At 44.2% G+C, this 27,535-nt stretch overlaps 1 protein-coding gene across 1 annotated transcript; it reads left to right on the plus strand.

Annotated features, from left to right (window-relative positions):
- Positions 1-27,195, plus strand: LOC143765010 (uncharacterized). Its single transcript, XM_077251216.1, has 7 exons — positions 1-113; positions 22,120-22,266; positions 22,377-22,538; positions 22,624-22,747; positions 23,008-23,105; positions 23,402-23,522; positions 24,549-27,195. The coding sequence occupies exons 2-7, from the start codon at positions 22,159-22,161 to the stop codon at positions 25,625-25,627; spliced, it is 1,692 nt and encodes a 563-aa protein (XP_077107331.1). The 5' UTR covers positions 1-113; positions 22,120-22,158; the 3' UTR covers positions 25,628-27,195.
- Positions 27,196-27,535: the final 340 nt, after the last annotated feature.

A 27,535-nucleotide genomic window follows, 5' to 3' on the forward strand; every position in this document is an offset into this window, starting at 1 on the left:
TGTTTCACGACCTCCTCCTTAGCTCCGCCCCCTCATATGCCTGGTCACATGGCGGTGACGTCATCACAGGTCCTATAGTCACTGGGACCGAGCAGCCCGAGTTCCTGGGCAGGGTATGTATGGAGGTGCAGCTACCTGCTGCCTTATGTGCCGAGCACAGCGCTGCCGGGCGTGTGTGCAGGGGCGGGCGGGGCCGTGTGCGGACGCCCCTCATATAACGCTGCTATACCGCCGCCTCTCTGCTCTGTGCAGGACCTGCTTGTCCTGTGGCCACAGCCAGCTCCGTCCTCTCATTAGTGCGACCTGTTGGCGGTGGCTGCTGAGGAGACTTCTCACCTGCTGTGAACTGTAGTGTGAATTGTCCATTTGTGACTATTCAGTGACTCCTGCCCGCACCCTCCGACTTGTGGAATAAGGCCGGGGTCACACTAGAGCGTAATACAGACGAATCATGTTATGCCACAAAAAGTCGCATAGCACTCGGCCCAATGTTAATCTATAGGGCAGCTCCCATCATCCGTTGTTTTCTCGGCCGCATTATACGTGCGAGAGAAATCACATCATGCTGCGATTGTCAGCGTATATCGGCCGAGGCTCACCAATGCAAGTCTATGGGTGCTAGAAAAAGTCGCACACCACACGGACCATCAGTGGGACTTGCGAGAAATACGTACCGGTGTCCTGTAGAAAAGCCGGCAATTCAGTGCAGTGTAATCAGGGCCGTATTTAGAGTTTCTGCTGCCCTAGGCACTTTTAGTGCTGCCTCCCCCTTTGGTGAGTATGACAATATCTGCAGTGACTTTGGCAAGAATCGCTGATGTGAAAGTCGCCTTTTGCAGCAGATCCGGCAGTTTTTCTGCATCTGCCGCGTAACGGATCACTTACAGCAACACTGCGTTCGGCCTCATTCATTCCCTATGGGATTTGCGGCACTTGCTGTGATCTGGCAAATGCGGTACCATACCTCCCAACTTTTGAAGGGAAAGAGGTATAATGTTTGCGGCGCGCGTAGTGCACCACGGCAAAATTTAGGCCACGCCTCTGACCACACCCATTTCACAACTAGTCACACCCATATCCACGTCCCAACCACACCCATTTAGCACTACTGATCACGCTGTTTCAAATACAATTATAAACAAAAAAAAATATGGCCACACAGTGCTCCATACTGTATAATGGCCACACATGATGCTCCATACTGTATAATGGCCACACATGATGCTCAATACTGTATAATGGCCACACAGTGCTCCATACTGTATACTGGCCACACATGATGCTCCATACTGTATAATGGCCACACATGATGCTCCATACTGTATAATGGCCACACATGATGCCTACATACTGTATAATGGCCACACAGTGCTCCATACTGTATACTGAGCTAAAGCCAAAAACAATACGGGAAGGATCCAACTCCAGATGGAAAAACCGAAGCAAGAATTATTATTAAAATATGCCTTTATTTATGGGTATGGCAGTGGCTACAGAATTTTTTTAAAAATATTTGTTTACAAATTAATACAAACATATAAAAAATATAGCGCGGCACCAGGATTATAAGGTATATCTAATATTCCTATTCCCCTTCTATATCAGGATAAATTATTATTTATTTAGTTTTTCCACGGATTTTTTGTTCACTAATGAATTTTACCACATAGATTGATTTATATGTAGCACAATTGAGATTATCCTGATATAGAAGGGGAATAGGAATATTAGATATACCTTATAATCCTGGTGCCGCGCTATATTTTTTATATGTTTGTATTAATTTGTAAACAAATATTTTTAAAAAAATTCTGTAGCCACTGCCATACCCATAAATAAAGGCATATTTTAATAATAATTCTTGCTTCGGTTTTTCCATCTGGAGTTGGATCCTTCCCGTATTGTTTTTGGTTTTAGCTCGGTCTATACTGTGGTTACCACAGAAAGTTGTCACACAGCGCACCCTGGTGGCTTATGGTGTCTGAATAATTAATATAAAAAATTTTTTCTTTATATACATATATAGATTGATATTAGAATATATTGCCACCAACAGGTGTACTGTGATATTTATATACTGTATACTGGCCACACATGATGCTCCATACTGTACAATGGCCACACATGATGCTCCATACTGTATAATGGCCACACATGATGCTCCGTACTGTATAATGGCCACACATGATGCTCAATGCTGTATAATGGCCACACAGTGCTCCATACTGTATAATGGCCACACAGTGCTCCATACTGTATACTGGCCACACATGATGCTCCATACTGTACAATGGCCACACATGATGCTCCATACTGTACAATGGCCACACATGATGCTCCGTACTGTATAATGGCCACACATGATGCTCCATACTGTATAATGGCCACACATGATGCTCCATACTGTATAATGGCCACACATAGTGCTCCATACTGTATAATGGCCACACATGATGCTCTATACTGTATAATGGCCACATGATGCTCCATACTGTATAATAGCCACACATGATGCTCTATACTGTATAATGGCCATTGGCCACACATGATGCTCCATACTGTGTAATGGCCACACATGATGCTTCATAATGTATAATGACCCCACATTATGCTCAATACTGTATAATGCCCCCCCATCCTGTATGCATGGCTCATATCCCCCCCATCCTGTATGCATGGCTCATATTCCCCCCCCCTCCTGTTTGCATGGCTCATATTCCTCCCCCCTCCTGTATGCATGGGTCATATTCCCCCCTCCTGTATGCATGGCTCATATCCCCCCTCCTGTATGCATGGCTCATAATCCCCCCCCCCCTGTATGCATGGCTCATAATTCCCCCCCCCCACCTCCTGTATGCATGGCTCATATTCCAACTCCCCTCCTGTATGCATGGCTCATATTCCAACTCCCCTCCTGTATGCATGGCTCATATCCCCCCCTCCTGTATGCATGGCTCATTTCTTGCCCCCTCCTGTATGCATGGCTCATATCCCCCCTCCTGTATGCATGGCTCATAATTCCCCCCTGTATGCATAGCTCATATCCCCCCCCCTTCCTGTATGCATGGCTCATATTCCCCCTCCTCCTGTATGCATGGCTCATATCCCCCCCCCCTCCTGTATGCATGGCTCATATCCCCATCCCCTTCTGTATGCATGGCTCATATCCCCCCCCCCCTCCTGTATGCATGGCTCATATCCCCCCCCTGTATGCATGGCTCATGCTCCCCCTCCTCCTGTATGCATGGCTCATAATTCCCCCCCATCTTGTATGCATGGCTCATATTCCCCCGTATGCATGGCTCATCTCTCCACCCCCCCCACTCCCGCTCCTTCTCCCATCTTGAATGGCGCGGCTTACCGTCCTCCTTCATCCCCCCATCCCCTGTCCCTCATACTCACCTGTCCCACACCGCATCAAAACTATGAATTAACACATGTGGAATTATATACTTAACAAAAAAGTGTGAAACAACTGAAATTATGTCTTATATTCTAGGTTCTTCAAAGTAGCCACCTTTTGCTTTGATGACTGCTTTGCACACTCTTGGCATTCTCTTGATGAGCTTCAAGAGGTAGTCACCGGGAATGGTTTTCACTTCACAGGTGTGCCCTGTCAGGTTTAATAAGTGGGATTTCTTGCCTTATAAATGGGGTTGTGACCATCAGTTGTGTTGTGCAGAAGTCTAGTGGATACACAGCTGACAGTACTACTGAATAGACTGTTAGACTTTGTATTATGGCAAGAAAAAAAGCAGCTAAGTAAAGAAAAACGAGTGGCCATCATTACTTTAAGGAATGAAGGTCAGTCAGTCCGAAAAATTGGGAAAACTTTGAAAGTGTCCCCAAGTGCAGTGGCAAAAGCCATCAAGCACTACAAAGAAACTGGCTCACATGAGGACCGCCCCAGGAAAGGAAGACCAAGAGTCACCTCTGCTCCTGAGGATAAGTTTATCCGAGTTACCAGCCTCAGAAATCGCAGGTTAACAGCAGCTCAGATTAGAGACCAGGTCAATGCCACACAGAGTTCTAGCAGCAGACACATCTCTACAACAACTGTTAAGAGACTTTGTGCAGCAGGCCTTCATGGTAAAATAGCTGCTAGGAAACCACTACTAAGGACAGGCAACAAGCAGAAGAGACTTGTTTGGGCTAAAGAACACAAGGAATGGACTTTAGACCAGTGGAAATTTGTGCTGTGGTCTGATGAGTCCAAATTTGAGATCTTTCGGTCCAACCACCGTGTCTTTGTGCGACGCAGAAAAGGTGAACAGGTGGACTCTACATAGGTCACATCCGTGCAAAATGTCCATTCTTTATTGTGACATCACGTCAAAATAGGGCATGACCGGGAGAAACAGTGGTTCCAAGAGACGACGGCCGTTTCGCGCTGCCACGCTTCTACGGGTCTTGATGATGAAGACCCGTAGAAGCGCGAAACAGCCATCGTCTCTTGGAACCACTGTTTCTCCCTGTCATGCCCTGCTATTTTGACGTGATGTCACAATAAAGAATGGACATTTTGCACGGATGGTGAGTGCTCTTCTTTCTTATAGACTTGACCTATGTTTGAACTTCCATTTTTTCGGAATGAGCACCCGTAATCTGTTGTGGCACATGAACGCATTTTCAACTGTGACAGGTTGGGGCAAGGTGATTTGAGCTGATTGTGCGAACCACTTTTTTCTTTTTTTTTTTTTCTTTTCTTCTTTTTTGGGATGGACTCTACATGCCTGGTTCCCACCGTGAAGCATGGAGGAGGAGGTGTGATGGTGTGGGGGTGCTTTGCTGGTGACACTGTTAGGGATTTATTCAAAATTGAAGGCATACTGAACCAGCATGGCTACCACAGCATCTTGCAGCGGCATGCTATTTCATCCGGTTTGCGTTTAGCTGGACCATCATTTATTTTTCAACAGGACAATGACCCCAAACACACCTCCAGGCTGTGTAAGGGCTATTTGACCAAGAAGGAGAGTGATGGGGTACTACGCCAGATGACCTGACCTCAACAGTCAACAGACCTGAACCCAATCGAGATGGTTTGAGGTGATCTGGACCGCAGAGTGATTGCAAAAGGGACAACAAGTGCTAAGCATCTCTGGGAACTCCTTCAAGATTGTTGGAAGATGATTCCCGGTGACTACCTCTTGAAGCTCATCAAGAGAATGCCAAGAGTGTGCAAAGCAGTCATCAAAGCAAAAGGTGGCTACTTTGAAGAACCTAGAATATAAGACATATTTTCAGTTGTTTCACACTCTTTTGTTAAATATATAATTCCACATGTGTTAATTCATAGTTTTGATGCCTTCAGTGTGAATGTACAATTTTCATAGTCATGAAAATACAGAAAAATCTTTAAATGAGGTGTGTCCAAACTTTTGGTCTGTACTGTGTAAGTATATATATATATATATATATATATATATGTATATGTATATATGTACATGTGTGTGTGTATTACCTTTATATTTCATGGAGAGGCAGCAGAATAGCCGATAATTCAATTGTCGGGTTCTGTAAAACCATTACCGAACCCGACAAGATATAAGACATGGTTTACATACAGTAAGCCATTTCATATCCGTTACATTTTTACATATTCCTCACTACTAATTTCAGTAGTGTGTGTGTGTAAATTTTTGAGTTGTATGTGTTAAAGGATTAATTCACAGAAAAAACTGTCGTGGGCTCCCGCGTCAGAGAGGGAAAGCCAGTGACTGAGGGCAGATATTAATAGCCCAGAGAAGGACCATGGTTATTGCCCCCCCACTAAAAACATCGGCCCCCAGCCACCCCAGAAAAGGCTATTCCGGCACTTAGCATCTCTCTTCCCACTGTCCTGTGGCATTGGCATGTGGGGTAATAAGGGGTTAATGTCACCTTGCTATTGTAAGGTGACATTAAGCCTGGTTAATAATGGAGAGGTGTCAATAAGACACCTATTCATTATTAATCCAATAGTATGAAAGGGTTAAAAAATACACACATATTAAGAATAAAGTCTTTTAATGAAATAAAGGGAACCTGTCACCCTCAAAATCGAAGATGAGCTAAGCCCACTGGCATCAGGGCTTTATCTACAGCATTCTGTAATGCTGTAGATAAGCCCCAGATGTATCCTGAAAGAAGAGAAAAAGGTTAGATTATACTCACCTGGGGGGCGGTCTGATCCGATGGGCGTCGCGGTCCGGGGCCTCCCATCTTCTTACTATGACGTCCTCTTCTTGTCTTCACGCTGCGGCTCCGGTGCAGGCTTACTTTGTCTGCCCTGTTGAGGGCAGAGCAAAGTACTGCAGTGTGCAGGTTCCGGGAAAGGTCAGAGAGGCCCTCCGCACCGCAGTACTTTGCTCTGCCCTCAACAGGGCAGACAAAGTGCGCCGGAGCCGCAGCGTGAAGGCAAGAAGAGGACATCATCCTATGAAGATAGGAGGCCCCAGACCACGACGCCCTTCGGACCGGACCGCAGCGGGAACGCCTCTGGGTGAGTATAATCTAACCTCTTTTTTCTCATCTTTCAGGATATATCGGGGGCTTATCTACAGCAATACAGAATGCTGTAGATAAGCCCCTGATGCCGGTGGGCTTGGCTCATCTTCGATTTTGGGGGTGACAGGTTCCCTTTAAACACACAGGTTTTCCATCTTTTTTACACTCTCAATCCAAGCGAAGCCCTCATTCTTCTGTAAAAAATCCAAAATAAAAAAGCAGCAATATCCCAAACCAGTCCGCCGTACAGTCAAGTCCCACGCTGCAATCCATCTCAGGGGGTTAAATAGTTTACAGCCAGGCGCGGTGCTAATGCTACCTGCCGCTCCCGGCTGTAAACCACAGACGAATGAATGAAAAGCTGCCTGCACAGCCTCCCCGCCTGACCGCATATGAACTCATTAATGGGGAAAAGTTTCTGAACATTTTCCCACGCTGTCAAGTTCACTGCGTCAGGTGGGGAGTCTGTGCATGCTCAGTGATGTCAGCAGTAATCGGCCCAGCCTGACCCGCAGTGAACTGACAGTGTGGGAAAATTATCAGAAACTTTCCCACCCTACAGAGTTCATGTCCGGTCAGGCGGGGAGGCTGCGCAGGCAGCTTTTTATTCATTCCTCCGTAGTTTACAGCCCGGCTGGTAGCATTAGCACCGCTCCGGGTTGTAAACTAAAGGGAACCTGTCACCCCCAAAATCGAAGGTGAGCTAAGCCCACCAGCATCAGGGGCTTATCTACAGCATTCTGGAATGGTGTAGATAAGCCCCCGATGTATCCTAAAAGATGAGAAAAAGAGGTTAGATTATACTCACCCAGGGGCGGTCCCGGTCCGGTCCGATGGGTGTCGCGGTCTGGACCGGCGCCTACTATCTTCATCAGATGACGTCCTCTTCTTGTCTTCACGCTGCGGCTGTTGAGGGCAGAGCAAAGTACTGCAGTGCGCAGGCGCTGGGCCTTTCTGACCTTTACCGGCGCCTGCGCACCTCAGTACTTTGTTCTGCCCTCAATAGGGCAGACAAAGTACGCCTGCATCGGAGCTGCAGCGTGAAGACAAGAAGAGGACGTCATCGTAAGAAGATGGGAGGCCCCGGACCGGACCGCGATGCCCATCGTAGCGGGACCGCCCCTGGGTGAGTATAATCTAACCTCTTTATCTCATCATTTAGGATACATCGGGGGCTTATCTACAGCATTCCAGAATGCTGTAGATAAGCCCCTGATTCTGGTGGGCTTAGCTCACCTTCGATTTTGGGGGTGACATGTTCCCTTTAACCCCCTGAGATAGATTGCAGTGTGGGACTTGACTGTACGGCGGACAGGTATGGGATACTGTTGATTATAATTTGGGATTTTTTTTCGAGAAGAACGAGAGCTTCGCTTGGATTGACAGTGTAATAAAGATGGTAAACCAGTGTGTTTCATTATTTCATTAAAAGACTTTATTCTTAATGTGTGTGTGTATTTTTTTTAACCCATTCATACTTATTGACACCTCTCCATTATTAACCTGGCTTAATGTCACCTTACAATGGCAAGTTGACATTAACCCCTTATCCCATATGCCAATGCTACAGGGCAGTGGGAAGAGAGAGGCTAAGTGCCGGAATAGGTGCATTTTAGAGATGCGCCTTTTCTGTGGTGGCTTGGGGCAGATGTTTTTAGCTGGGGGGGCAATAACCATGGTCCCTGTCAAGGCTATCAATATCTGCCCTCAGTCACTGGCTTTCCCTCTGTGGCGGAGAAAATTGCACGGGAGCCCACGCCAGTTTTTTCAGTGAATTAACCCTTTAATTTAACACCTACAGCTCAAAAATTTTACACACACACACACACACACACACACACACACACACACACACACACACACACACACACACACACACACACACACACACTACTAACATTATTAGTGAGGGACATATAAAAATCTAACTGGTATGCTAATGCCGGTGTCTTCCAGGCTTTCTTTACTGCTTGGAATCTCTCTCAGACGATCTGTTCTTGAAGCAGAGCCACCAATTCAGGGAGGATCATGTCTCTGGAAATGATTGTTAGCTCATCCAGAAATTTCAGGTCTTTGTCCCACTTCTGCACTATCTCCTGCTATAGGGGATGCATAAAACCTCTGCATTTTGCGAAGAGATATTGGTTTTGGGTTGTTTAAGAAGTCTGGCAGCACTTAGAACAACATGTGATCACTTCTTTGGTGATCAAAATAAATCCTAACATTTGTTTCTTACGGGATGGGGAAATATGGGACTTCTCTTAATTGATGACCCATCCTAGTGTATGGCTGTGACTGAAAGTTGTATGCAAGAATCTGCCATTTCTCAGTTTTAATTGCTATTTCTCTGAAACTGGCCATCTCTAGTGATGAGAGGAAGTGCTCACTGCTCGAGTTTGTATCAGGTGCTCGGGTGCACACCAAGTATCGTGAGTGCTTGAACTATATGCTTGAGTCACCGTCCCTCATGTTTCGCAGCTGTTACAGCCAAAAAAACGTGGGGCCTGGAGCATGTACCTTGAGTACCCACAATACTCGTTGCATACCAGGGCACCTGATGTAAATTTGAGTAGCAAACACTTTCGCTGATCACTAGCCACCACATCTGCAATTATCTTTGTAAAATTATGAGGGGCAGAATAAATCTCTATGAAATTTGTAATTATTCACATGGATTGGGATATGCAAATATGCTTGAGGTTGATGGTCTTAAAAAATCTTCTTCTAGGAGAAGGACAGGTTTGATTGATTCTATACAAAACCTCCTCTTCATAATGACCCAGTTCTGCTAGCAGTGCAGGGGTTAAATTTGTTCAGTTGAGGGTCTCTGAAGCTTTCCTGCTTTAACTGTTCAGTGTTGGTCACTCCCCTCTGCTATATATACTCGCTTCGGACAATCTGAATTGCGAGCGTTAGTTTTATACTGCCTGATGTGGAGTTGGATGTGATTTTTGCTGAGGTGTTTGTTCTAAAGACTGTTGCTTGGTGAATTGTTTGTGTGCATATCCTCATCCTCTCCTATTTGGTTGTTACTTTTTAATTCCGCTCTGTTGTTTGTGAATGCATAATTGTATGATTGGTATTTTCATTTATCCATGTATGTCTTCCTTTGTTACTCTGGTTTATGTATTGTATACAACTACTCTTCACTTCCCCGGTTGGGGGAAGGACAGATAAGGGATGATTCAGGAGCTCAGCAAAGTACGTGGCACTAGCATCTTCATCATTAGAAGTAATCCTGGGAGCCCTTAACTTTAGGAATAGGGATTGAGCCCCTAGCCCCAGGATATCAAACTGCAGTCACGTGACACATGCATTGGAGGATGTCTGAGAGTTGTGACCTCTTTCAACGAAGTACCGTATATTCTCGACTATAAGTCGACCTGAGTATAAGCCGAGGCACCTAATTTTGGCACGAAAAACTGGGTAAACTTATTGACTCGAGCATAAGCCAGGTATGCATGGTTCCCCCGTTCCTGTCCTTGTATGCATGGCTCCCCCGTCCCTGTCCTTGTATGCATGGCTCCCCCGTCCCTGTTTTTGTATGCATGTCTCCTTATTCCCTATCCTTGTATGCATGGTTCCTATAAAAAAAAACACATCCTACTTACCTTCTCAGCGTGCCTTTGCTGCATCTCGATGGTTCTGGCGCCAGCAGCTCTTCCGGCTGAGCGATCATGTGGCCCCGCTCATTAAGGTAATGAATATTCACTCCACGTCTATGGGAGTGGAGAGGCGTGCACCAACGAGATGCAGCAAGGGTGCGCTGGGAAGGTAAGTAGGATGTGTGCTGGAAGCCGGCGGCTGCGCTGTAACAATGCGAGCCATAATAGAAATTAATATTCACTGTCAGCTAAGTAAATATTCATTTCTCTTTAGCATTGGGCACAGTTAGAGTTACAGCCACCGGCTCCGGCCTGCTGCTCTGCTGCTCCCCCGCCATCTTTTTGGGACAATGACTCGTGTATAAGCCGATGGGGGCGTTTTCAGCATTAAAACAATGTGCTGAAAAACTCTGCTTATATACGAATATATACAGTAAAGGCCCCGTCACACATAGCGAGATCGCTAGCGAGATCGCTGCTGAGTCACAAGTTTTGTGACGCAACAGCGACCTCAGTAGCGATCTCGCTATGTGTGACACGTACCAGCGATCAGGCCCCTGCTGCGAGATCGCTGGTCGTGTCGGAATGGCCTGGACCGTTTTTTGGTCGTTGAGGTCCCGCTGACATCGCTGAATCGGTGTGTGTGACACCGATCCAGCGATGTCTTCACTGGTAACCAGGGTAAACATCGGGTTACTAAGCGCAGGGCCACGCTTAGTAACCCGATGTTTACCCTGGTTACCAGCGTAAATTTAAAAAACAACAAACAGTACATACTCACCATCTGATGTCCGTCAGGTCCCTTGCCGTCTGCTTCCCACACTGACTGAGCGCCGCAAAGTGAAAGTGAAAGTACAGTACAGCAGTGACGTCACCGCTGCGCTCTGCTCTCACTGTACGGCGGCACTCAGTCAGAGCAGGAAGCAGACGGCAAGGGACCTGACGGACATCAGATGGTGAGTATGTACTGTTTGTTTTTTTTTGGTAACCAGGGTAAACATCGGGTTACTAAGCGCGGCCCTGCGCTTAGTAACCCGATGTTTACCCTGGTTACCCGGGTGTTGCAGGGGACTTCGGCATCGTTGAAGACAGTTTCAACGATGCCGAAGTCGTTCCCCTGATCGTTGGTCGCTGGAGAGAGCTGTCTGTGTGACAGCTCCCCAGCGACCACACAGCGACTTACCAACGATCACGGCCAGGTCGTATCGCTGGTCGTGATCGTTGGTAAATCGCTATGTGTGACGGGGCCTTTACTCTCCCATCAGTCTTGCCTGTTAGATCTACAGTCTCTATTTGAGGCAAAAAAGGAAGAATCCCACCTGAGTCTTTATGGCTTTAAGGAGATTAACCCCTTCTTATCAGATACATTGTTCAACAAAGAATCAAGCTCAGACCCAAATAGTCAGACTAATGGACTCCTAGGCAGCCATCTCTCATTTCACTGAAACAGATACCACATAACATCAGATACCTAGTGCAGTCCATGCTCTGAATGGTTTGAGAGGTTTCATCAGTATGACATCCAATTACAGTTACCTATCCAAAGATAAGCAAATAATGTCATGGCTGATCAGTAAACATTACAGTCCTATAAATGATCAGATTTGTTACACAATTCTGTATGTCAGTTAGTGATTGAGTCCATCTTATCCAATCAGTTTGCCTATTTTTTATTTTGCTATTATTTTATTCAATATTACTCCAGATTGATTTACATCACATGACATGGGTTAGTTTGTTGTTTTTCTAAAGAAAAATCAAAGAAATAAGTCAAAACATAAGTTTGTATACATGCAACGTATAAGAGCATGTTCCAACTGTGGTCATTTAACAGACAAAACCTAAGATAGAAACAAAATGAACATGTACTCTACATAAATAACATAGGGTACCGGTGACTCACACATGAGTAAGCTCCACCCTACTAACTGCGGTCACTGCTTTGTTCTCCCCAGTCACAGGGTGTTTCGCTGAGCTACCTCTTGTAGCAGTTCCAATACTACATCTTGGTAAGTTTCCACATGGCTGTAGGGAAGCGCAGCTGCTTTTTGCAGGCATTTAACCCAGTCATGTCCTGCAGAGGTACTATTTTCTGGCCTATCCCCAAGCAGCAGGGGGTTTATTAGGCAGCTCCTCCCACCGCTTCTTGCATGACCTAGGTGCAAGATCATGTCTTGTCTAGTTTCCTGCAAGGTGCTTTCTCGTATTGGTTCTGTGTTCTGATTTGGCTTGCCTACTCGTTTATCCTGATCTATCCTCTCCTGACCTTGGCTGCGTATATTGATTCTGTGGTGCCTGCCCTGACCTCTGATTGACTGATCACTTCTTTGTCAGCTGCTGCAGACCCAGGGACTGCCCTGGAGTGGTACCTGGAGACTTCCAGCGGCCAAGCCTGTCCTACCATTAGATGGTCTAGTGAATCCCTGGTAGTCACATAGTTACGGCCCACCAGGGATTTCCTGGCTCGTGGGTCAACCCTCACCATAGCTACAGGTACTTAGTAAACACTGTTCTTGATCAAAAAAGCATAAAAGCCATCTCACCACTACAAGGTGTACCCCATTGTGATGGTTCTATCCTCCAGTATTAAAACCTCACTTTATGTCACAACCTCAGTGTAGATGGGCGTAGAGCAGGACTGAGTTCTGACTGTTCAGACACCTGGCCATGGAAAGCTATATAAATTAAATGCCTACCTCAAAAAAGCTGACAACACCCCTATTTGTACTAAGTACAGGAAACTACAGCAAAACCAAATAAATAAGTCAGATCATAAGTTGCACTCACATCTAAAGCCCCCCGTCACACTAAGTGAGGTCGCTAGCGAGATCGCAGCTGAGTCACAAGTTTTGTGACGCAACAGCGACCTCAGTAGCGATCTCGCTATGTTTGACACGTAGCAGCGACCAGGCCCCTGCTGTGAGATCGCTGGTCATGTCGGAATGGCCTGGACCTTTTTTTGATCGTTGAGGTCCCGCTGACATCGCTGAATCGGTGTGTGTGACACGGATTCAGCGATGTCTTCACTGGTAACCAGGGTAAACATCGGGTTACTAAGCGCAGGGCCGCACTTAGTAACCCGATGTTTACCCTGGTTACCATCGTAAATGTAAAAAAAAACAAACACTACATACTCACATTCCGGTGTCCGTCAGGTCCCTTGCCGTCTGCTTCCCGCACTGACTGACTGCCGGCCGTAAAGTGAAAGTACAGCACAGCGGTGATGTCACCGCTCTGCTGTTAGGGCCGGCGCTCAGTCAGTGCAGGAAGCGGACGCCGGGGGACGCGAAGGTGAGTATGTACTGTTTGTTTTTTTACATTTTACACTGGTAACCAGGGTAAACATTGGGTTACTAAGCATGGCCCTGCGCTTAGCAACCCGATATTTACCCTGGTTACCCGGGGACCTCGGCATCGTTGGTCGCTGGAGAGCTGTCTGTGTGACAGCTCCCCAGCGACTAAACAGCGACGCTGCAGCGATCGGCATCGTTGTCTATATCGCTGCAGCGTCGCTAAGTGTGACGGGGCCTTAACTCTCTGGCCCAGACGTCACCTCTCTGCTGTCCAGAATCCCAGAGTGTCTATCAGCTGTATCCTCCTTTTCCTCTCGCTTCCTCAAACTCAATGCAGGACAAACCTGATTAAATCTGAAATCTTTCCTCCATCTCATAGATTTTCCTTAACTGACCTATCTATCGCAATTAACGACATCATTCTTTCCCCGTACCGGAAGTCCGCTACCTCGGAGTAACCCTTGACTGTGCCCTGTCCTTCAAACCGCACATCCAGGCTCTTTCCACCTCCTGCCGCCTCCAGATCAAAAATATCTCCAGAATCCATCCTTTCCTCAACCGTCAATCTACTAAAATGCTTGTGCATGCCCTCATCATATCCTGCCTCGACTACTGCAACATCCTTTTCTGTGGCCTCTCTGCTAACACCCTTGCACCTCTCCAGTCCATCCTTAACTCTGCTGCCCGACTAATTCATCTCTTTCCTCGCTACTCCTCCGCTCCCCCCTCTGAAAATCTTTTCACTGGCTCCCACTCCCTCAGCGTATCCAGTTCAAATTACTAATACTAACCTACAAAGCCATCCATAACCTGTCTCCTCCATATATCTCTGAACTAATCTCCAGATATCTTTCCTCACGTAATCTCCTGTCCTCCCAAGACCTCCTTTTTGCCTCTACACTTATTCGCTCCTCACCCAACCGCCTCCAAGACTTCTCCCGAATATCCCCCATTCTCTGGAATTCTTTGCCTCAACATGTCCGACTATCAACCACATTCGAATCCTTCAGGCGGAAACTGAAAACCCACCTCTTCAGGAAAGCCTACAGGCTGCACTGACCCCGCTGCCTCCTCACCACGACCGGAGCTACCGTTTCACCAACACCGGAGCTCCTGCAACCCTCGACCTACTGTCTCCTTCCCCACCATCCTTTAGAATATAAGCCCGCAAGGGCATTTTTATTGCCCCTCTGTATCAGTCTGTAATTGTTAGTTTGCTTACTGTAAGTGATATCTGTAATTTGTATGTAACCCCCTTCTCATGTACAGCACCATGGAATCAATGGTGCTATATAAATAATAATAATAGGTTAATGTATATGCAGCGTATAAAGGCCCCGTCTCACACAGCGACGCTGCAGCGATACAGACAACGATGCTGATCGCTGCAGCGTCGCTGTTTTGTCGCTGTGTGGTCGCTGGGGAGCTGTCACACAGACAGCTCTCTCCAGCGACCAACGATCAGGGGAACGACTTCGGCATCGTTGAAACTGTCTTCAACGATGCCGAAGTCCCCCTGCAGCACCCGGGTAACCAGGGTAAACATCGGGTTACTAAGCGCAGGGCTGCGCTTAGTAACCCGATGTTTACCCTGGTTACCAAAAAAAACAAACACTACATACTCACCATCTGTTGCCCGTCAGGTCCCTTGCCGTCTGCTTCCCGCTCTGACTGTGTGCCGCCGTACACTGAGAGCAGAGCGCAGCGGTGACGTCACTGCTGTGCTCTCACTTTACGGCGGCAGTCAGAGCAGGAAGCAGACGCCAAGGGACCTGACGGGCAACAGATGGTGAGTATGTACTGTTTGGTTTTTTTTACATTTACGCTGGTAACCAGGGTAAACATCGGGTTACTAAGCGCGGCCCTGCGCTTAGTAACCCGATGTTTACCCTGGTTACCAGTGAAGACATCGCTGGATCGGTGTCACACACACCGATTCAGCGATGTCAGCGGGACCTCAACGACCAAAAAAAGGTCCAGGCCATTCCGACATGACCAGCGATCTCACAGCAGGGGCCTGATCGCTGGTACGTGTCACACATAGCGAGATCGCTACTGAGGTCGCTGTTGCGTCACAAAACTTGTGACTCAGCAGCGATCTCGCTAGCGATCTCGCTATGTGAGACGGGGCCTTAAGAGAATGTTCACACTGTGACCATTTTGCAGACAAAACCTAAGATAGAAACAACGTGAACGTATACCATGCTGTAAGTAAATATTAATAGTACTTTATGTACTATATTATTTATATGTACTTAGTAAACATTGTTTTTGATCAAAGCCAGAATAGCTGTCGAAACGCACTTTGGGTCATATTCCTGACCAAGTTTTATGGAGAGTCATAATTGGTCGCACACATGCTAAGTGTGACCAGCACAAGGACAGTCAGGGACACTCCTTAACTCTAGCAGCCATGGCATGCTGCAATTAAATACCAGCTCACAAACCACAGTGACAGGAGCGCACGTTAATTGTATCACCTGCAGCATGGTAAAGTTACAGTCAGCAGTGACTATTACAGAAGCGCACGTTGCTCTGATTGGCAAGCATAGGTACCGACACCAGCCAACCTCCATTCTGTTAGCTGCAGTGTACTTGTTATTCACCAGTAACACCTAGGGCAATCCTCAGATTGAGGTCAATTACGATAGGACAGTATATGGTGAGTGTATGAACTGGTTCACTACCCAGGCAATATACTAGCACATATACACTGCTCAAAAAAATAAAGGGAACACTTAAACAGAATATAACTCCAAGTAAATCAAACTGTCCACTTAGGAAGCAACACTGTTTGACAATCAATTTCACATACTGTTGTGCAAATGGAATAGACAGCAGATGGAAATTATTGGCAATTATCAAGACACACTCAATAAAGGAGTGGTTCTGCGAGTGGGGACCACAGACCACATCTCAGTACCAATGCTTTCTGGCTGATGTTTTGGTCACTTTTGAATGTTGGTTGTGCTTTCACACTCGTGGTAGCATGAGACGGACTCTACAACCCACACAAGTGGCTCAGGTAGTGCAACTCATCCAGGATGGCACATCAATGCGAGCTGTGGCAAGAAGTTTTGCTGTGTCTGTCAGCGTAGTGTCCAGAGGCTGAAGGCGCTACCAGGAGACAGGCCAGTACACCAGGAGACGTGGAGAGGGTTGTAGGAGGGCAACAACCCAGCAGCAGGACCGCTACCTCAGCCTTAGTGCAAGGAGGAACAGAGCCCTGCAAAATGACCTCCAGCATGCCACAAATGTGCATGTGTCTGCACAAACGGTTAGAAACCAACTCCATGAGGATGGTCTGAGTGCCCGACTTCCACAGATTGGGGTTGGGCTTACATTTTCCACTTTGATTTTGAGCATCATTGCAACTACAGACCTCCATGGGATATTAGTTGTGATTTACGTTGATCATTTATAGGTTTTATTGTTCTCAGCACATTCCGCTATGTAATGAATAAAGATTTACAACTGAAATATTTCATTCAGTGATATCTAGGATGTGGGATTTTAGTGTTCCCTTTATTTTTTTGAGCAGTGTGTGAGCACTTTCTATATAGTTTCAGTTCTCCTACCACATATTATATATACATTCCATATGTTGCAAAGCAGTCATAAATAGCTCTTAGTTCTAAATATTGTTGCCATACACTTGCTCTTATAAACAATGGTAATTCTTATTTCATTAATATTCATGGCTCACATTGCCCCCCCGTCATACTCACCCTCCTCGCGCCTGCATCTCCGTCCCTACATCTCCGTTGTCCGGCGGCTCTCCTCTCCTCTGCTCAGCGGTCACACTTATTAAGGTAATGAATATGCACTCTACGCCTATGGGAGTGGAAACGCATCCATATTCATTACCTTAAGAACCAAAGGTGGTTTGCACGTTAATGACCGGGCCAATTTTTACAATTCTGACCACTGTCACTTTATGAGGTTATAACTCTGGAATTTTTCAACGGATCCTGATGATTCTGACAATGTTTTCTTGTGACATATTTTACTTCATGACAGTAGTAAAATTTCTTCGATAAGATTTGCGTTTACTTGTGAACAAAATGGAAATTTGGCAAAAATTTAGAAAATTTCACAATTTTCCAACTTTGAATTTTTCTGCCCTTAAATCACAGAGATATGTCACACAAAATACTTAATAAGTAACATTTCCCACATGTCTACTTTGCATCAGCACAATTTTGGAACCAAATTTTTTTTTTTGTTGGGGAGTTATAAGGGTTAAAAGTTGACCAGCAATTTCTCATTTTTACACCACCATTTTTTTTAGGGACCACATCTCATTTAAAGTCATTTTGAGGGGGTCTACTTACCAAAATGGTGTCACTTTTGGGGGGTTTCAATGTATAGGCACATCAGTGGCTCTCCAAACGCAACATGGTGTCCCATCTCAATTCCAGTCAATTTTGCATTAAAAAGTCAAACGGCGCTCCTTCCCTTCCGAGCTCTGCCATGCGCCCAAACAGTGGTTTACCCCCACATATGGGGTATCAGCGTACTCAGAACAAATAGCACAACAACTTTTCGGGTCCAATTTCTTCCCTTACCCTTGGGAAAATAAAAAATTGGGGGCGAAAAGTTCATCAATGTGATAAAATGATTTTTTATTTTTACGGCTCTGCATTATAAACTTCTGTGAAGCACTTGGTGGGTCAAAGTGCTCACCACACATCTAGATAAGTTCCTTAGGGGGTCTACTTTGCAAAATGGTGTCACTTGTGGGGGGTTTCAATGTTTAGGCAAATCAGGGGCTCTCCAAACACAACATGGCGTCCCATCTCAATTCCAGTCAACTTTTGGGGTCCATTTTCTCCTGTTACCCTTGTAAATAAATCAAATTGGAGCTGAAATAAATTTTGTGTGAAAAAAAGTTAAATGTTCATTTTTTATTTAAACATTCCAAAAATTCCTGTGAAGCACCTGAAGGGTTAATAAACTTCTTGAATGTGGTTTTGAGCACCTTGAGGGGTGCAGTTTTTAGAATGGTGTCACACTTGGTTATTTTCTATTATATAGACCCCTGTCATGATCTCTGCAGGCAGAGATCATAGCAAGCCTATAGAGGGACAAGCTCTCGGAAGATGGAACTATACTGACCATGAACTAAGCCTGCCGCGCAACTAGAAATAGCCAGGTAGCATTTCCTATTTATCGCTAGATGCCCAGCTCTGGCCTAAGACCTAAATAGCTAGCAGAGGGAAATATAAGACCTGGCTCACCTCTAGAGAAATATTCCAAAGAAGACAGTAGCCCCCCACATATAATGACTGTGAGTTCAGATGAAACAACAAACGCAGCAGGAAAATAGTCTTAGCAAATTTGAGGTCCGCTTACTAGATAGCAGAAGACAGATAGTATACTTTCATGGCCAGCAGAAAAACACTAACAAAACACCATCCAGAGATTACCTTAAACTCTGGCATTAACTCATAACGCCAGAGTAGCAATCCCTGATCAACGAGAGCTTTCCAGACACAGTAACAAAACTTCAGCTGTGAACTGGAACAAATAGGCAAAACAAAACATGGACAAAAGTCCAACTTATCTAGTAGTTGTCTAGAAGCAGGAACAAGCACTGAGAGGCATCAGATAACATTGTTGACCGGCAAGAAACCACCAGAGAAATGAGCTTAAATAGCGACACCCACTACTGATGGAACCAGGTGAAACAGGAAAGAGGATGACAAGTCCAATTCCACAAGCGGCCACCGGGGGAGCCCAGAATCCAAATTCACAACAGACCCCTAAGGATCTTATCTAGATGTGTTGTGAGAGCTTTGAACCCCCAAGTGTTTCACTACAGTTTATAACGCAGAGCCGTGAAAATCAAAATAATTTTTTTTCCCACAAAAATTATTTTTTAGCCCTCAGTTTTGTATTTTTCCAAGGGTAACAGGAGAAATTGGACCCCAAAAGTTGCAATTTGTCCTGAGTATGCTGATACCCCATATGTGGTGGGGGGACCACCGTTTGGGCTCATGGCAGAGTTCAGAAGGGAACGAGCGCCATTTGGAATGCAGACTTAGATGGAATGGTCTGCAGGCGTCACATTGAGCTTGCAGAGCCCCTAATGTACCTAACAGTAGAAACCCCCCACAAGTGACCCCATATTTTAAACTAGACCCCCCAAGGAACTTATCTAAATGTGTTGTGAGAACTTTGAACCCCCAAGTGTTTCACTACAGTTTATAACGCAGAGCCGTGAAAATAAAAAATCATTTTTTTTCCACAAAAATTATATTTAGCCCCCAGTTTTGTATTTTCCCAAGGGTAACAGGAGAAATTGGACCCCAAAAGTTGTTGTGCAATTTGTCCTTAGTACGCTGATACCCCATATGTGGGGAGGAACCACCTTTTGGGCGCATGGCAGAGCTCAGAAGGGAAGGATCGCCATTTGGAATGCAGACTTAGATGGATTGGTCTGCAGGCGTCATGTTGCATTTGCAGAGCCCCTGATGTACCCAAACAGTAGAAACCCCCAAAAGTGACCCCATATTGGAAACTAGACCTCCCAAGGAACTTATCTAGATGTGTTGTGAGAACTTTGAATCCCCAAGTGTTTCACTACGGTTTATAATGCAGAGCCGTGAAAATAAAAAATCTTTTTTTCCCACAAAAATGGTTTTTAGCCCCCCAAATTTTTATTTTCCCAAGGGTAACAAGAGAAATTGGTGCCCAAAAGCTGTTGTCCAATTTGTGTACACTGAGTACGCTGATACCCCATATGTTGAGGTAAGCCCCTGTTTGGGTGCACGGGAGAGCTTGGAAGGGAAGGTGCACTGTTTTACTTTTCAACACAGAATTGGCTGGAATTGAGATCGGACGCCATGTAGCGTTTGGAGAGTCCCTGATGTGCCTAAACAGTGGAAACCCCCAATTCTGACTGAAACCCTAGCCCCAACATTAACCCTAGCCCCAACCCTAGCCCTAACCCTAATGGGAAAATGGAAATAAATACATTTTTTTTATTTTTTTATTTTTCCCTAACTAAGGGGGTGATGAAGGAGAGTTTGATTTACTTTTATAGCGTTTTTTTAGTGGATTTTTATGATTGACAGCCGTCACAGACTAAAAGATGCTTTTTATGGTAAAAAATAGTTTTTGCGTCTCCACATAGTTTTCCATATTTTGGTCCACAGAGTCATGTGAGGTCTTGTTTTTTGCTAGACGAGTTGACGTTTTTATTGGTAACATTTTCGGGCACGTGACATTTTTTGATCGCTTTTTATTCCGATTTTTGTGAGGCAGAATGGCCAAAAACCAGCTATTCATGAATTTGTTTTTGAGGGGGCGTTTATACTATTTGGTAAAATTGATAAAGCAGTTTTATTCTTTGGTTCAGTACGATTACAGCAATACCTCATTTATATCATTTTTTTATGTTTTGGCGCTTTTATATGATAAAAACTATTTTATAGAAAAAATTATTATTTTTGCATCGCTTTATTCTGAAGACTATAACTTTTTTAGTTTTTCGCTGATGATGCTGTATAGTGGCTCGTTTTTTGCGGGACAAGATGACGTTTTCAGCGGTACCATGGTTATTTATATCCGTATTTTTGATCGTGTGTTATTCCACTTTTTGTTCGGCGGTATGATAATAAAGTGTTGTTTTTTGCCTCGTTTTTTTTACCGCGTTCACTGAAGGGGTTAACTAGCGGGACAGTTTTATAGGTGGGATCGTTACGGACGCGGTGATACTAAATATGTGTACTTTTATTGTTTTTTTATTATTATTTAGATAAAGAAATGTATTTATGGGAACAATATATATATTTTTTTCTTTATTTAGGAATTTTTTATTTTTTTTTACACATGTAAATATATATTTTTTTTTTGCACAGCACTGTGTCAGATCAGCGATCTGACATGCAGGGCTGCAGACTTACCAGCGCTTGCTCTGAGCAGGAGCTGGTAAGCCACCAGACCCGGAGACCCGGATGCAGCCCCGCGGCCATTTTGGATCCGGGGCCTGCAGGGAGAAGAAGGTAGGAGACCCTTGGAAAAAACGCTATCACATCGCGTTGCTCCGAGGGTCTCAGGAAAGCACGCAGGGAGCCCCCTCCCTGCGCGATGCTTCCCTATACCGCCGGAACACTGCAATCATGTTTGATCGCAGTGTGCCGGGGGTTAATGTGCCAGGGCACTCCGGGCACATAGTGGCAGATGTCAGCTGCGATAGTCAGCTGACACTCGGCCGCGCTCCCCCCGTGAGCGCGGCCGATCGCATATGACGTACCATCCCGTCACTGGGAATTAAGTCCCAGGTCACCTTGACGGGATAGTACGTAAACTTGCTGCGATGTAGGCCCCCATATTCATGAGTTCTATATAACTCCACCTCCACTGGCAGCTTTCTGCCTATGCACAGTGTTCACAGGAAGCTGCCAAGCAGTGGTGGAGGAGGGATTATACAGAGCTCAGCATTCAGAGAACTGGTAGATATGCAGCAGATAAAACGGGTTTTATGAAAGATGCAGCAAGCTGTACATTGTGCATTGCAGGAACTGGGATTTTTGCCCCTACATCATGATCCATGCAAACACCTGGTCACATACTCCCTTTCAATACATGTAAAGGGTAAATGGAGCTTCAAAAACTATTGACATGTTGTTCTAGATTCAGACTATTTGTTTCATTTGCCAGGACATATTTTCAGCCTATACAATGTTAGAAATGCTGTCTCTACTTTCCATGTCTCTGAAGTACAGGATCCTCATAGGTATAGTTTCTTCAACCTCCACAAGACAATGGTACTTTTATTGACCAACCAACCCAGAATGGAAAAGGACAAGAATGAGAAGACCAAGGTGTTATTAAACCTGACCCTGGAGATAATCTTCCAGCTTACTGGAGAGGTGAGGGATCCTGGTATTAAGGGTGTACTGGCATTACTCTTATATGGCATCGCCAGAGAAGCTGTGAGAGATTTTGGAAATGTAAATTATCATGTAATCCTATTTTCCAGGATTTTACAATAGTGAAAAAAACATCAAGTAAACGTGTAACATCCAGAAGCCATACCATTTCATCAGAGGAAAGAAACAAAATTCCTAGAATGCATGATAGAACCAATGATCAGAAGATCCTGGACCTCACCAACAAGATGATTGAGCTGCTGACTGGAGAGGTGAGCGCTGCTGGGAATACTGGGGCATTATACAGTAACACAAGGGATGATGTGTCTGGACGATGACTGTATCATTGTGTGTCAGGTTCCTATAAGGTGTCAGGATGTCACTGTCCATTTCTCCATGGAGCAGTGGGAGTATATAGAAGGACACAAGGATCGGTACAAGGACATCATGATGGAGGACCACCAGCCTCCAACATCACCGGGTAGGTGGAGATTATTTATGACTGTTAAGTAGACATGTTTTGAAGGATGCTTAAAAATCATTGTACCCAACAAACGAGCATTATGCTCAGTCATTAGGCTACAAGCAGCCTGTTTAGACAGGCTGGTTATCAGGAAACAAGCGTTCCTAGGCATGCTCATTCCTGATTATCAGCCAGTGAAAATGCACCTTTGGATAACTGTATTATCTGATTATCGCATAAAATGTATTGATTATCATTGAGCCATTGTGTGTATACAGATGGATCCAGTAAGATAAATCCACCAGGAAGGTGTCTTGGCCTCCTGTATTCCCAGGATTGTCAAGAAGAAAATCAGAGTGTCCCACAGTATCATCAGGTATATTGTATATAACATGGATAAAAGCCTTAAACACATCCAATTGTGGAAAATATTATTATTCCAAGATCCATTGATTAAAATGTACTTTTGTTTGTAGGAAACTCTCTTTAAGGACCTCGTGTTCTAGAACATTTCTGTAGATACAACACTTGTTAATTTCACTAAATAATAGCATTGGAAAACCTCAAATGATATAACTAAAGCAATGATATCTCATTTTAGTTTGCTATGTGCTAATCAGTTGTACTTATTTTACAAGTCTTTGCTGACTTGTACATCATTTCTCCTATAAGCCGAATCCGGATGAAGACTTGATCGATATTAAAATTGAAGTTATAGATGGTGACGAAGAAGTGTATGACAAAGCAGATCAGCAATGTAAGGAAGAAAAAATTCCTGTAGATATCAATCCAGGTGAGCAATATTCATGAAATCAATATACCCGAGTAATTTTAATTCATATTCCAAGCAGGGCTGTGGATTGGAGTCGGTGTCCATTTTGGTGGAGTCAGTATAAAATGGACCGACTCCTAAAATAAATAATAAATTGGGAACAGTAGTACAATGCAAGATGTGCTGTACATTTTTTCATAATAATTTGGGAAAGTTATGAAATGTCCTATAAATGTCTGTTCTATTCCTGATCAAGGATCTCGGCTTTTAGTTGAGATAAATCTGTGCTGCACTTTATGCACATGCTCAGTAGTGAGGCAGTGCTGTGGAGTCGGAGTATTTACATGCTCCTTAGTGATGCACTGCTGTGGAGTCAGGGTATGTACATGCTCAGTAGTGAGGCAGTGCTGAATGCAGCTTTTAGCGTAAGCTTGTGGACCACTGCAATAGAGAGATGTTGAATTTACAAATCCAGATGGAAACCCCTAAATGCATATCTGAACATTAGACTAATGCTGAACCAATATCCTATAAAGCGTAATCACTAGGGTTGATCAAATAGGTTTGGATAAGTGCTTATCCGAATAGCTGCATCAGTAACCTGGATACCTGGAGAGCTCCTGATAATCAGCTGATCGGCGTCACAGCTGCATGGGTCGCGGCTGTGTGACAGTCACAACACTAGCGTGAAGAGCCCAACAAACAGGTTCTCCATACATATGTTGTAACAGTCGCGATATATGCAGTTGCGGCGCCGAACAGCTAATCAACCCTAGTAATCACTTTATGCTTTTGAGATTATAGCCTATGGCCGGACGCTCCAAAGGCTTTCTCAGTAATTCTGCATTGTGTTACCATGGTTATTTTGTATATATAATTTTGTTTTGTTGATATTTAGAATTGTATTGAAAAAGTTTCTGCCTCTTATAATAGAGTAGAATCATTTTGGCCAGCTAGTACCAATTCTGTGGAATACTTTTCATGCTCTTTGTAGACATTAATTGACTATAAGAGTAACGTTGAGTGTCATCTCCTTTTTATCTACAGACTTAGAGGAAAGTAATGGTGTCACGCAAGGTACTTCGATAGAAAACTCTACTTGCTCCAATATCCATCCACAACTTCTCAGCAATGATACACCACCTTATCTTTCTAATATCAAGAGAATGTTTCCTGATCAATCATCAACTGATACACAAAGTACCAGTTATGAAGAACATAATATATTCCAGTTCCCTGAGCCAGAGGACCATTTCACTCAGAAATCAGATAGTGATGAAAGCGGCCAACCCTCTCCTTGGGAATCTTATATTGTAGAACATCAAAGACGTTACACCGGAGAAAAGCCTATTTCTTATACAGATGATGGAAGAAGTTTAACACAAAGGCCATGTCTTCTGAATCAGCAGAGAACAAACACAGGTCCTCCTCAGTTTCTTTGTTTGGAATGTGGAAAATGGTTTACACAAGAATCGGATCTTTTAAAACATCAGAAAATTCATACTGGGGAGAAGCCGTTTTCATGTGCAGAATGTGGGAAATCCTATGCCCAGAAATCAGGCCTGTTTGAACATCAAAAACTTCACACTGGCAAGAAACCGTTTTCATGTTCAGATTGTGGAAGGTGTTTTACCCGAAAATCGAGCCTTGTTGAACATGGAAGAATTCACACAGGGGAGAAGCCTTTTGTATGTTTAGAATGTGGGAAATGCTTTACCTATAAATCAGGCCTTAGTGAACATGAGAAAATTCACACAGGGGAGCGACCATTTTCATGTTCTGTATGTGGGAAATGTTTTAATAAGAGAGCAGTTCTGGTTAATCACCTGAGAACTCACACTGGCGAGAGGCCGTTTCCATGTCCTGAATGTGGCAAATGTTTTACTGACAAATCTGTTCTGGTTAAACATCAGAGGATTCACACTGGAGAGAAGCCATTTTCATGTTCAGAATGTGGAAGATGTTTTACTCAGAAATCTGTTCTTGATAAACATCAGCGAATTCACAAAGGAGAGAAGCCATTTTCATGTTCAGAGTGTGGAAGGTGTTTCACCCAGAAATCTGTTCTCATGAAACATCAGAGGATTCACACAGGAGATAGACCATTTTTATATCGCAATATGTGAAATATTTGAAGTATAGAACACATTATTTTTTTAATAAGTCACAGGGTTCATCCCACATAAGGCTCACCATACCTAGGATTCCAAAATGGACAAGAAGCGCGTGGTGTAGGCATATGTAGCCTTTTTAACAGGGCTGTGGAGTCGGTGTCCATTTTGGTATTTTGGTGGAGTCGGAGTTGGTATAAAATGGACTAACTCCGACTCCTAAGATATATAATAAACTGGGTTCAGTAGTTCAGTGCAGGATGTGCTGTACATGCTTCCATAATAAATTGGGAGAGTTGTGAAATGTCCTATAAATGTCTGTTCTGTTCCTGATCTAAGGATCTCGGCATTTAGTGGAGATGAACCTGTGCTGCACTGTACATGCTCAGTAGTGAGGCAGTGCTGTGGGGTCAGGAGTCAGATTGAGTTGGTGGTTTGGGATACCGACTCCACAGCCATGCTTTTTAAGCAGTAAACCAAGTTATCCATCGCCTTAAACCTTCCTGCCTGTTACTGTAGTCTACAACTGAGAGTTATCTTGGTGTGATGAGTCCCTTAGGGTCCGTTTACATGGACCAAAATGGTGGCACAATATGACTGCTGATCAGTAAACTTTGAGGCTATGTGCACACGTTCAGGATTTCTTGCAGAAATTTCCTGAGCAAAACCGGACATTTTCTGCAAGGAATCCGCATGCGGTTTTTTTTGCTTTTTGATGGGTTTTTTGACACTTTTTTTTTCTGGAGCTTCCCAATGCCTTAAATAGCGGGAAAAACACGAAAAATCTGCAAAATTAATGAACATGCTGCGTTTTTTACCGCGAAAAAAAAACGCATCATGTGCACAAAAATTGCGGAATGCATTCTAAATGATGGGATGCATAATGTGTGCGTTTTTATAGCAAAACAACGTGAAAAAAGCGCAACGTGTGCACACAGCCTTACTGATCTGTGGTCTTTTTAAATGCCTGGTTACACAGGCAGACACAAGTAAACGACGCACACTGAATGATCTATACTAGATTGATCAGGGCACATATACTGTCATATTTCTCTTCAGTACGAGTTCTGTTTACACAGCAATGCACTGACGAGAATGATGATTTTTTGCACTGCACAAAGGATCATTTTATCTGATTATTGCTCGCTCATCAGGTGATCGGCAGACTGTTTATATAGTAAGATAATCGTGAAACGAGTATTTTTTAACAACATTGTCTTGCAGTGTAAATGCAGCTTTTTGTCAGGACTAAACAGAAATTCGAAATGTAGCACAAAACAAATCAAGCAGTGAGTATAATATAAGAAAAAGATGTTATTTATGATAGAATCCACCCACAGAACTGATCTGGCTCTATATGGATCTCGCTTGATCTTTGATGTGCAAGAGAGGACCGCCCATTCTTCCGTCGTTATATTATTGCATATTCTATGATAATATTATTTCCTTTCCATATGTGTGATGTTTATCATAATATATTGGAAGTGCTTGGTGAATAATATTTTAATAATATGTTAGTTCATTTGTAACATATATGTATTCTGTAGTCATGGCATGAAATTAATAAAAAATATTTAACTATGCAATGATTTTACATCAAAATTACAAACAAGATATAATGCAGGAACATTTTGAGATTTACGCATGGGATGTTGGTGAAGTGAGTGATATTTCCAGAGGCCTAAGAGGAGTATTTACCACATTTTTCATGTTCATCTGGACACATGGAATAATGGATACAGAGCAGAATAAAATGTTGTAGAGATATTAGCAATCAAATATTTGGTCCCTGATGAGTTAGCTTTTGTTAAGTCCAAGTGTGTGGTATTGGATCGTTTTCATCAGGAGCATGTATTTCTGCCTGTATGATGCTGACTAGTGATGATCGAACATGCTAACGTGTTATCTTGAGTACCTTGGGCA

This window comes from Ranitomeya variabilis, chromosome 4 (assembly GCF_051348905.1).
Source record: "Ranitomeya variabilis isolate aRanVar5 chromosome 4, aRanVar5.hap1, whole genome shotgun sequence".
Taxonomy (NCBI): Eukaryota; Metazoa; Chordata; class Amphibia; order Anura; family Dendrobatidae; genus Ranitomeya; species Ranitomeya variabilis.

Coding starts and splice junctions, on each gene's coding strand:
- LOC143765010 (XM_077251216.1), top strand. CDS start 22,159: ATGGTACTTTTATTGACCAACCAACCCAGAATGGAAAAGGACAAGAAT. Junction 22,267..22,376: donor TCTTCCAGCTTACTGGAGAG/GTGAGGGATCCT, acceptor CCTATTTTCCAG/GATTTTACAATAGTGAAAAA. Junction 22,539..22,623: donor TTGAGCTGCTGACTGGAGAG/GTGAGCGCTGCT, acceptor ATTGTGTGTCAG/GTTCCTATAAGGTGTCAGGA.